Consider the following 12,918-nt stretch of genomic DNA (forward strand, 5'->3'; position numbering starts at 1 on the left):
TGTGAAATGGGTCATATTGGCCCATTTCACCTTTTTTAACATTTTTCCCTATGTGAGATGGACTTAATCAAGTCCATCTCATCTTGTGCCATTATAATGGCACAAGACCGACAAGATCCTCCCGATTTCAATGTTAAAAGATTTTTTAACATTGAAGTCTATGGAAAAATCGGGTCAATCGGTCGGTCGCATCGCGGCCGATTTTAATTGGTCGCGACCGACCGATTGACCCGATTTCTGTCAATCGAAGTGAAAAAAGTGTCAAAAATCGGCCACATCGTGAGGATCGTGTCCCTTAATTAAGAGCCACGATCACTCACGATTGTGGCCGTTCTAGGAAACAAGTACCAAAAACACATTTAGAATAAACAGCTATTCAGAGTTACTTCAAACATTTAGGGATATTTGGAATCAATGGAGTAAATATACTAAGGTTGGAGTTCTACGGACGATGGGATGTTGACTATAGAAACCAATCAGATTCTGGGCTAGATGCACTAAACTTCAAAAGTGATCAAATGGAGAGTGATAAACAGCCAGCCAATCAGCTCCTATCTGCCATGATGTCAGGCAGGAGCTGATTGGGTGGTTGTTTATCACTCTCCATTTTATCATTTTGAAGCTAAGTGCATCTGGCCCTCTATTTCTAATTTATTTAGCTCCTTCTAGAAGAGACTAGATAGGATGTTGCCCATAGAGACTAATCAGATTCTATAGCACTCCCTTCTTAGTAATGCTGGGTACACACCAGGACGACTAGGGCCCGATCCCCACAATCTCGATCCAATTCCGATCAATTGGATGTAGATTGTGTGCTGATTGGGCCCTTTTCTGTCCTGGTGTGGACCGATACCGATCCGATGCGCGGTCCCGCCGGTCGGTCGGTCGTTATTGAGATCCTACCTGCTGCAGGTAGGATCTCAATGACGACCATACAGCCGGGTGCGGGTCGCCATCGGACCCGCTCACGGTGCACATCGTGAGCGGGTCGTGCCCCCCCTCGTCACCGTGAGCGGGTCGGACGAGACACTGACGACCCGCTCACGATGTGCATCGTGAGCGGGTCGTCCTGGTGTGTACCCCGCATTAGTTTACCCCAATGTATCCATTTGGGGGATAATTAGGATATAAATTATATACAACAGAGGTTACTAGTTCAACATTTACCATAATAGATTGTTCTTAATCTATAGACATTACAATAGTGTAAAACATGTCATAGGCTTGTTAAGCTTATATTATTTCTTCTTTAGCTTTTACGTGTACCCTGTGGCAACAGTGGAAATAGCTATTGTGTGGGTTGAACCAACATTTACCTCGTGAAAGCAGAAGAAAATCCTTGGGTTCTTGCCTCACACCTCTGTGAGCAAGGTAAACGGTTAGGCCTCACTCTGATGAGCACTGGTTAAGACCACAAATGACCGCTAATGTAATGGCAGCGTGGTTATATCTACAGCTTTTGTCTTCACTGTTTCTACTAAAACACTGTCATATCAGGGCTGCCTCCCATCTCAGGAGAGAGATGAATGGTTGTGTGTGACTTGAAGTAAAAAGATTAAGGTCCTTATTCATAACTGATCGATTTAGCAATCAGTGGCGCAATTTCCCTATTATTAGGAAACATTGCTTGTGCAGGACCCATTCTAAGCATAGGACAAAGCAATCGAAGGGCAGTTTTGTAAACAATGGTGTTTGTTGACGAGGGCTCCTGGCGTTCACAGAAAAGAAGATGCGCCGCCCCATTTTCTTGGAGTGGCGAGGCCAAGTGCTGCGTCGTGAGATGCAGTTTTCTTGGCCTTGCAAGCTGCCCTGCCACGGGCAAGCCTGAGCAAGCTGTAGCTTACTCAGCTTGGCGCTGCTGATGACCATCATGACCGGTGGTTGCAATGTTTGATCCCAGAGTGCAACGCCAGTCACAGTTCTGTGAGCGCAGTCATAAATAAATAAATAAAGCTAAATCCCAGGTTTTTGCATGTAAACAAACCATCAACCCAGGAGTATTGCTCTTGTGCATGCTCTATATAGTTAACAATTTTAAAAATAATACTAAAACCAATTTATCAGTAAATGAATAAAATCCATAGCAATGATTTGTAACATCGATGGGGCAGCAACCGGGAGTTGTTTGGTCAGGAATACTTTAACCTACAGCAGAAGGCTTGAGTTGTAAGTTACCCAAAAGTCAGACCACCTGCTACCTGGACTAACTGGGCCTGATTCATGTTTGTACGTAAAGCAAAATGGTCAATAGAAAAAAAAAAGGTTGACATGGTAAAAAGGTCGGCATGGAAAAAAGGACTACATGCAAAAAAGGTAACCATTTTTTTTTTCGTTGGTGTCTTTGTCAACATAGGACATCATGGGCACTGTATAAGTGTACAGCGTCCCCTAGCCTAGCTTGCGCTCAGCACACTATTTTATTCTCCCTCTGCCCACTGGGATGGGAAAGTAAGAATGAGTTGTTTTGTGTTTTAATTACAGAGAGCTTCTCAACCTTTTCCCATGTCCACCTTTTGTCTGTGTCGATATTTTACCTGTCAATCATAAGTGGTTGACCTATTGACTGTCGACCTTTTGCTGGTCGACCTATCGACCACAACCCATTATGAAGGGGCATCAATAACACGTGTTTCACCAGTTTGGTTTTTCTTACAAAGCAATATACTGGGACACATTACTAAAAGGTACATTTTCAATTATTTGAAATCAATAAAAATCGATCTAAATCGATGTTGAGTTTCAGAGGCTAAAACTCATATTGGTACTCTTTACCTAGAACGGCGCCCGCGATCAGAATCGCGGGCGTCGGGGGTAAAAAATCGCGGTAATCGCGGGCATCGCGGGTAAATCGCGGGTACATCAAAATCGGGTACCCGCAATTACCGCGATTTTCCCATAGGGAACAATGTTAAAAAGCCTGATTGACCGCGATTTTACTGTAAAATGCCTCAATGCCCGCGATTTTCTCATAGGAATCAATGTTAAATGGGCTACAGAGCCCAAATAGCCCGAATTAACCCTTAAATGTCCCCCCCATTTTTGTACGCCACCCCACGATCCACGCCAACCCGAAGCGTGGCGAGCGCAGCGAGCCCGCGAGGGGCGGCGGTACGCGTCCTCCGACCTTTTCATGCCCTACTATCCACGTCGGCGTGGAGTTGAGAATAGAATAGTGTGGCGAGCGCAGCGAGCCACCGAGCCCGAAGCGTGGCGAGCGCAGCGAGCCCCGCGAGGGGACGCGGATACCTTCACAGGTAAACGCGTCCCTTCGCGGGCTTCACAGGTGTCCGCGTCGCCACGGACACCTGTGAAGTCCGCGAGGGGACGCGTATAACTGTGAAGGTATCCGCGTCCCCTCGCCACGCTTCGGGCTCGGTGGCTCGCTGCGCTCGCCACACTATTCTATTCTCAACTCCACGCCGACGTGGATAGTAGGGCATGAAAAGGTCGGAGGACGCGTACCGCCGCCCCTCGCGGGCTCGCTGCGCTCGCCACGCTTCGGGTTGGCGTGGATTGTGGGGTGGCGTACAAAAATTGGGGGGACATTTAAGGGTTAATTGGGGCTATTTGGGCTCTGTAGCCCATTTAACATTGATTCCTATGGGAAAATCGCGGGCATTGAGGCATTGAATGCAAAATCGCGGTCAATTAGGCTTTTTAACATTGTTCCCTATGGGAAAATCGCGGTGATCGCGGGCATCGCATCGCGGCCGTTTATGTGCTGCCCGCGATGTCGCGATCACCGCGATGGGCGCCGTTCTAGGTAAAGAGTACCCTCATATTTACTAACAAATCAATAATAAACATTGTCTGTTAGTTAATGTGTGGTTAGCCTCTGAAACACAAAATTGATTTGTATCAATTTACTTTACTAAATAGACCCCCATACACCTTGCATCCAATCAAACTGCCTCCTCCGGGAACAAGCCTCCACTTCAGCCTATCCCAGCTGATAGTGTCATAATATAGGCATCCTGGGACAGTCCTCTTTCAATCTGTATCAACTTAAGCCATAGCATTCCCAATACTGTAATTATTGCAAAATGATCTGTCTTAACATACATCATACAAACAGTGATACTTACTGGGGCACCTTGATCCCCTTTGGCCCCAGGGGGTCCAATCAAATCCGGAAATGCAGTTGGGTCGAGCCATAGGTAATCATAAGTAGCTGGCATACTGGTAAACGTGGAAGGGGTTGTGTAAGAGAACCCGGAACTTGGTTTTGTGTAAAGTACTGAGGTGGTAGTTGGGTAAACTTTCAGATCCAAGGAAGTATGTTGCTTTGCAGTAGGAGCACCAGTTCTCTTTTCCAATGCTTGCTTTAGGTAGGTGGTGTTTGTACTCCTTGGGTTTACGGTGATCTTCCTAATCTGCTTAGATGTGACAGATGTTGCTGGAGGCCTGGTGGTTGTTTTTTGGTAGACTGTTTTCTTGGTGACTTTTTCCGGGGGCTTGGACCTCTTTTCCTTTGTACTGTTCTGGCCAGGCGCCGTACCGTGTTTAGCAATGGAGAGCAGAGATTTATCCGGTGAAGTAGTAACAGCTTGAGATATCCTGAGGGCCACGGTGGAAGTCCTGGCTGTGACACTCCGTGAGAGCTGTGTGTCAGTCCTGTGAGTGGATGGAGAGGTTATTGCCGGTAAGGCAGGTGCTTTTGTAGTTAACTTCACGGGAGGGGCCTTAACTTTGTTGGCGATTGTCAAGTTTGTTTTGATTGGTTTGTATGTCAGGGGAGGACTGGTAGTGATGTTTGCTGGGGATTTAAAAGCTATCTGGGTACCCACGGGCATACTGGCTTCTTGGGGTGTGAGTGGAAAGGGAGGTGGCAGATTCGGCCGGTAGGTATCGGCATGCCTGCACTGCTTCTTGAGATATTTACAGTAATTATGAGCTGCCTTGGCGGGAGGATAAATATCAAACTGGCAAACGGCACCTTCAAATTGTATAGTCTGCTGGTTCAGCTTCCCCAGCGTGAACACCCCATCGGGATCCAATGCGTCCCCTTTTTTTACAGGTAGACTGGCGTTAACTCTTTGCTTCCCACAAGAAGTATATAGAGTCACCTTTTGGCCTTGAATATCAACAGCCATATTGTGCCACTGGCCATCATGGACATTGTAATCAAAATATACAGACTGCTTGTGACCCACGTACACTATAATCTTGCCCGGGATGAACTGTAACCCGAGCTCAAGTTTTTTCTTTTTGCTTCGGACAGCAAATAAAAAGGCATTGTTAATGCGGTGGGAGCAGAGGCTTAGCACCAGAGTGAGATCAGTTCCTAAGCTTGGCGGTATGACTGCGTGAATCGGAACTTCGATACGCGCTCGCTGTGTCAAAATGACTCCTGATTTGAATGGTATGACCCCTTCGGGAACTGGGCGACTGGATGGCTTGCTTCCCATGAGGCCCAACTTCTGAAGAACGTCCACATCTGAAACACAAAATCAGAAATAGTTTACAGGCCGAATATTCCAAACAAGCATAAGAAATGAGGACAGTGCAGTGGGTTCTCAGCAGCCAGGATCACATACATTCCTACAGTGCCTCTTATGGAAAGATGGACAACCAGCTGCAGTAGTTTAAGTCCCTTAACAAGAACCAGTTCAAATGTATTAAAAGCCCCAGGCAGGACCTCATCCTTCCGTTCAGCTATAAACTGCTGTCTGGATGCAAATCACGTTTGGGGATAAAGGAATGATTGCAAAACAGAAAAGATCATAAATCTATTATTATGGACAGTATATGGGTAAAATAAGCCCTGCCACCATAATTCTATAAACAAACGTCTTGGACACCTCGCTAATCCATCTGTTTTGCAAGCCTAATTGAGATGGTTGTGAGTCCCAATCCACCCATCTTCTGGACCTCAGATCATTTCCAATATATAGGATACCAGTATCAGTCTCCACCAGAGGACAGAGTGACAAGATAAGACCCAATTCCTTTACCCTGTAAGCCTACAACTATTAAAGACACCAGAGAATGATCGGACACATCATAGGGAGGAGTTGACTCTGTGAAGGTGTTCCTATTGAAATATAACAGACTGGTCCTCATCCTATGCTTTTAGGAGAGATAGTATTTGTTGGAGTATAGCCAGCCATAGTAATGTCGACAATTTAATCACATTCATAACTTCTCTAGGCATGAACTCGCTGCATCCGGTCTTCAACTCAACAATCCGCCAGACCACAAGATGGGGTATTCGGTAGTCGCATGCATAATGTATTTATAGTCCTCAGACAATTCCATTTCGGAGCTTTTGAGCTATTCCTCCATTGGTTTAATTGTAATTGCTGCACAAAGGCACAGTGGGGACTGTGATAAATTCCTCTATTTCTGTATTTATAGTCCTGACTGAGGTTTTAAGCCATGTACACACAACGCTATGTGTGTACTGGTGATATTGTCAGCTGCGCAGATCCGGACAGGTGACGGCTTCAGCATACACACTTGCCAATGCCAGTGGAGAGGGGAGCAGTGGCCATACTGCCGGCCCTCATTGTGCTACCTCATATGCGTTCAGGAGGACGGAAGGCCGCATTAATAACCTGCGGGAGTGTGCATGCAGGAAGATATGGATTGTACATACAATCGCTCAGAGGGTGGGAAATGAGCAATATTGTTTAGAATATGGCTTTGTGTGTATGGGGCTTAATTATCTACTCTACAGATACTGTATTAATTATCCTGAGACAAAAAATGCAGCCAATTCCGAAATAGGTAGTAGACCAGCAGCACTTATCTGTAGATTGCTTAAGCCCCATACACACTAGACTATATTATTCACAATATCACTCAGAAAGTGGCTTCTGAGCAGTATTGTGAACAATATAGTCTAGTGTGTACACTTAATATCCGTAACAACCCCCTCCCTCATCTGAACATGTACAGACGAGGGAGTCCCCGATAACGACGGCCATGCTGCAGCTGCTGCCACCCCCCCCCCCCCCCCCCGCGCCCCGCATCGGCATGCATGTATGCACTTGCTGATTCCAGTACCCCGCCACTGCCAATGTCGGTGGGGCTTTATTGTTGAATCAAAATAATAACGAAAAGAAGAATAAAAAGAAAAATAATAATTATTTACCTTCAGCTGTTCCCTGAGAAATATCCAGGCAACAGGTAATATATAAAACAATCCAAACAAAGAGCGATCTCCTAAAAAAGAAAGGAAAACACGTTTAGTCATTGAAAGTATGAAATAACATTGCGACAATAAAAAGTGATTATATATAAATCATATAGGCCCTTATTCTGGTTGGTGCGGATATGTCCGCGTGCGTTCGTTTCGCCGATGTTATGTGTTTGCGCATGTGCAGAGGCATATCTGCGCATGTGCGAAAGGGACATACGTCCAAATTCCGCATGAATTGTTTACACTACGAACAGGGGGAGGAGAGGGGCGTGAAGGGCTGTTTGGCCTCATTAACATATGCATACGCCCCGCGTTTCATGGGCATTCCCATGAAAACGCTGGGCGTACGTATGGTAATGCGGCCGTGATGCACGTGTAGGGGGCGGACATATGACATTGCCCGAGTGGTCTGAGCTCACGGGAGCTGCCTGACCACTCGGTCCTGCATTCGATGGTATGCGACCATCGAATGATGGGGGAGGTTCCCAGAGATGGAGGAGGTGTATACATGAGAAATCCACTCGTGCTCCGTGCGGTCAGTGGCTTACCGCATTCGGACGGAGTGAGCGATCCGTACGGAAGGCGGGGTTTAGGACGCACGGTCCTGGCCGCATATTCGGCTCCGGCCGCACAGACCAGAATAAGGCCCATAGTGTCAGAAGGATACAATTATAGACCAATATGACCACAGAATGTCCTACAAAACAACTGCCCAACAGGGTTGGCTGGTTTCACCTATTATGGTGAATTTTCTGGCTCATACTATCATTGTTACTGCATGTGTGGAATACATGCACGTTTAACCCCCTTGAGAAATGTTACAATTGATTTTGGCTTCTGAAGTGTAGCTGTGCCCTTAACTGGTCAGAGCTTACAACTCATTCTGGAATCTAGAAGTATGTACAGAAGCGGTGAGGTCATGGCACGGAAAGTCACGCTGGACCCGTAACCGTGGCACCAAGTCGCTGCCACCAACTAGAAAGGTCAGAGAGACTGAGGGGTCCATTCTACGGACACAGCTGCTTAGAACTACATCACCGTGCTTACAAAGGGCACCCTGGAAAAACGATGACAAAACATACCCACGCTCTCCCGATCTCCAGAACACTGGCCATTGTTACAATATGAGTGTGGTATTTAAACCACTCAGTTCAAATTTGGGTTTATTCTGTTATTCTCCTATTAAGCTGACTGAGGGAATTTTTTCCATGTGTGCAATCAGGAGACTCTCAGTCCTGGTTGCATACAAGCCGAGTGGTCAGCACTCAAATTCTCAGATGGTGGCAGAAGCTCAGATTAGCAATTCATGCCATCTTGCATAGCCATCAAAGAGAGCCAGTTCCAATGCAACCAGCCAATCCTGACATTGACATTATGTATCGTACCAGAATGACATATCATGTCCTGTTGACATGAGATGAGAGAGGTTTCAGTGAAATCTTGCATGGCTGGCACTACCGTAATTGGCTGCTATGTGCATAACCTGCACAGTGAGTCTAACTGAATTCTCCCAATAGAAGCCACAGGGAAGACACGAGTGAGTAAGGATATCTTTATGGTCTGTGATGTGTCGCTACAATACTTGGCTGTATACTTCACAGCAGGCTTCTGTAGCCCAACATCTCTGTACTCTGCAAAGTTGCCTCCCCCGACTATTCCCATTCATTGAAACTCCCCTTTAAATATGGCGGAAATCTAAGTAAGCGTGAGATTGTGTGATGTGAGGCTATTCCCATTGCACATCATTACGGGAGGAAACCCTGACTCGTACTTCTGTGGGCACTAATTACTTAGCACTTACGTTTCTGGGAACAGTAGCTAGCATTTATGGACAGATTCAGACCTGATCGCAAGGCTGCACATTTTGCAACCCTGCAATCAGTTAGCCTAAGTGGGATCTCGCTTCTGTACATGGCTGTGAATGGCATTGCAGCTATGCAAAGAGGGGGAATCCCTTTTTTTGTAAATAATCACCATTGAAAGGAATACCCCCACCCCCATGGTATGCGCAATGAGGACCAAGCGCATGTGCAGTCCTCCAATGATCACCAGGGCTGCAAATTCCCTGCGAACAGGGCTGAATCGCACCATAAATATATACATTCCTGTATTCCAAAGTGCCAGCAATACTAGTCTAGTCATTTTCAGTTTGCTGCAGGTTCAAGTCTATGGTTCCAATACAGAGCCCAGGAACAGCCGGTAAAGGACAGATATTAGGGCAGTTCCTTTTAGAAGAGTATTGGATTGTACTGGTTTGGATAGAGCTCAGGTTCTGAAACTCTGTCCTCAGGACCCCACACAGTGCATGTCTCAGGTCTCCTCACAAGTTAAATAATTATCTTCACATTTGGATCTTTTAAAATGTGTCAATGAGTAATGAATGCACATGTGCACCTGCTGGGTGACCTGGAAATGTGAACTGTGTGGTGTCCTGAGGACCGAGTTTGAGAACCCCTGGCATAGAGTATCAGCAAGAGTAACAGAAAATTCCCTAGAAGTGAGAAGAGAGGATGGCGGCACGGAGCATGCTGTCATTTCTCAGAGATGCACGTTCTTGGCACTGCCCCAAGTGCCAAAACATTGAAACGCTCACTTTGTCAGAGTATAACAAGAGAGTGGAAAACTTAATCCGGCTTGGAGATGCCCATTCAGTGACTAATAAAGGGTATTAATTGTCTGAGGTTAATGAATGGCTTTTTCCAACAGCCTGTGAAGATGCCAGGTGAAAGGCTGTATCCTTACACAGCAGGGTGGACGAGGGAATACGTAATGCACCCCAGTTGTACGATGGAGCATTTGTTAGGTATTAGACTGCAGTGATCATGTAGAATACTATCCGCAAAGCTCTACAGACCTCTACATATCCGATACAGCAGCTATCCGGATGGCCGACAGGTAACGTCTAGGTCAACACTAAAAGGCACAATGCTGACATTGGCAAAAGGTCAACACAAGCAAAAGGCCGACATGGAAGAGGTCGAACCAAGTTTTTTTAGGATCTTTTTTCATTCTTTGAACTTATTCATACGTTACCATCCCAGTAAACTCCATTGGGGAACGGTAAAGTAACGGGCGCTCGGCCTGAAGCACGGTGAGTGAAGGTAGGGGAGGCGGTATACTAACTGGGGGGGCCATGTCAACATGTCAACCTTTTAGCTTCAATCTTTTCCATGTCGACCTATTGTCAATGTCAACCTAAACCAATTTGTTGAGCTATACCACACCCAGAACAGGGGCAGATTTATCAGCAAAAGATATTCTGGTTTTCAATTGTTAAATGCTGTTCCAGCCAATCAGCTCCTGTCACGTGTTTGAAAAATGGCAGTAAGGAGGTGATTGGCTGCAGCACAATTTATTATTGTAACGAGTGATAAGAAGATCACGTGTTGAATCTGCCCCACACTGACAGCAAGTTACATTCTTGTTGTTGCTCTCAGTTATGCTGTAAATGTGTTCCGATCACTGGATACCACAGAGCCCATACAGGTGAGCGAGACACTAATGCAATGTAGTTGGGGAATAAGTCACCATGACATCTGTCAGCAAAGGAATGTCAGCCATTCCCAAATAGAAGGATAAAACAGTTGTCAAGTTTAAGCAAAGGGTGACCGCTTCCAATGCATCCTGTCATTCCCAAGTATAGTGTCCCAACGCTATATAATTCACATTGTGTATAGACCAACATATGGCTGACATACTACACTGTGTGGGGTCTATACCGAACAGCCCGGTCATTAACGTTCCTTATCAATGCATATTGCAATATAAAGGATTGGTTTCTCGATGATGGGACAGCAGAATCCTGCAATGTGTGTATCAAATGCAGGAGATTTATAGAACACATTAGTAATAGCAAATTACATCATGTGGAAATTGCTATTTATGAAGCACAAGGGCTTCATAAATAGGACAGAGCGAAATATGATTCAAAGCCATATTAATAGATAACAAGCCACACTAATCTTTGCTGCACTGGATATGTACACGTATCAAGGCATGCTGTAGTATTCGCTGGACTGCCTCCACCAATAGTAATGACTGGGCGTACTGGTCGCGTCATCCACTCCACGATGCGTATGTATAGTGGGAAGGATGAGAGTGGCTACATCTGTATATGGGGTAAATCTACTAATAGTGTTCCCGCTAGGCTGTTTTAGTGGGGCGCTGCGCCCTGCACGTTTTTCTAAAGGGCAAAATGTGCCCTGCCCCTCTAGCAGCGCCCCGCTAAAACAGCCTGGTGCCTGCCCGACTCCATGCATGGGGAAGCCCAGAGCCGCCTTAGACATCGATGCCCGGCGCTTCCCCGGCATCAAGGCACCTTCCCCCTGTGGTGACAGCATCTTCGGCGCGGCCGGGCCCGCCCAATTTAGTGACGCCGGTGGCCCAGCCCGACCACTTTAGTGATGCCGCCGGACGGGCCCGCCCACTTTAGTGACGCCGGCGGCCCGGTCCGCCCACTTTAGTGACGTCGGCGGTCCGGGACCGCCCACAAGTGTGCCGTCGGCTGCCCCGGCCCGCTCCCCGGCGCCCTGCCCGGCGCCCTGAACACTATACTAATATGGGAGGGTGTCCATAGCAACCAGATTCGACTTATTTATTTAGCACCTTCTAGAGTCCGCAACCGTTTTCGCCAATCCACAGACTTTCCGACACTCGGAACATTGAATTCCGGCTGTCGAGTTAAGCTGGGTACACATATATACAATCGTCGGGCCGTTCTTCTGTTCTGGGTCGGACGGCCGTTCAATTGTATTGGTGTGTACGCTGTCCCGACTCCTTCTGTACGAGCGATAAACGGACAAAAACAGTCTTGTCTGTCCATAATCGGTCGGTCGAAGGTTCATTGCTGTTTCATTTTCATCCGATAGGACGGGCCCATATCGGAACAAAAGTGCAGTATGTACGCACGGTTGATTGATACGCTGGCCGTTCTTGCGACTATACTGCCAAAGCTGGAACGCCCATATAATATGTTCAGAGAGATTTAGATTTGGGGGAATCATTTTGCTTCTGTGCAGGGTAAATAGGGACTGCTTTATTTTTACCCTGTAATATAGGTCTCGCTTTGACGTAAAACCCAACCCAAATCTAATTCTCTCTGCACAAGTTACATCTGCCCCCCCCCCCCCCATGCAGTGCACATGGTTTTGTCCATTTGAGAAGGAATTGGCCTTTGCGATTGAACCAGAATAAGGACCATATTCCGCAGCATGTTACAGAGAAATCTGCAGCTGTTCACACCAGTCTCTGCCCCAGCGGAAATTGCATTCTTTAATTTTCTACCACATGTAAAAGCACCCAAACACTAGGGATTTTTTTATTAACCAGAATTCAAGTATCCTACAGTATCAGTATGTTTTTGGAAGGTGGAGCATTTGGATGAAACCTGTGTAAACATACAGAAAAAAAAAAAACATTCAAACTCTACACAGATACAACCTTGGTTGGAATTGAATATTCACTCGCTGTACATCACACACAACAAGTCGGTGCCACGGAAGAACAATATTGCCCTACACACTGGCCGATATCAGTCAATGATGTCACCCGCCCCCTGTTACTGCAGTCACCAGAAGCCGTGAACGAGATGAGGGCTTGCGGGTGAGGATCATATTGTCGACCCTACTTAGGTCGACAGTCATTGGGTCGACAGGGTTCTAGGTCGACATGGGACAAGGTCGACATGGGTTTTTCCACTGTTTTTGTACCCGAATGTCGAAAGAGTCGACATGGACACAGTTGGAAGTCAATCGCAGCACCTCGCATCGCTCGCT

The 12,918-nt window shown here is 46.5% G+C and overlaps 1 protein-coding gene across 1 annotated transcript in view; it reads right to left on the bottom strand.

The window, feature by feature from the left end:
* COL27A1 (collagen type XXVII alpha 1 chain) overlaps positions 1-12,918 on the bottom strand; it is a 321,471-nt gene that overhangs the window by 287,864 nt on the left and 20,689 nt on the right. The window contains exons 2-3 of the mRNA XM_083158983.1: positions 7,097-7,167; positions 4,086-5,437 (exon numbers count right to left, since the gene is read on the bottom strand). Coding sequence (XP_083015109.1) covers positions 4,086-5,437; positions 7,097-7,167 — 1,423 coding nt within the window. The remainder of the gene's footprint in view (positions 1-4,085; positions 5,438-7,096; positions 7,168-12,918) is intronic.

The sequence above is a fragment of the Crinia signifera genome, chromosome 9, assembly GCF_055691185.1.
Source record: "Crinia signifera chromosome 9, ASM5569118v1, whole genome shotgun sequence".
In the NCBI taxonomy this organism is placed as follows: domain Eukaryota; kingdom Metazoa; phylum Chordata; class Amphibia; order Anura; family Myobatrachidae; genus Crinia; species Crinia signifera.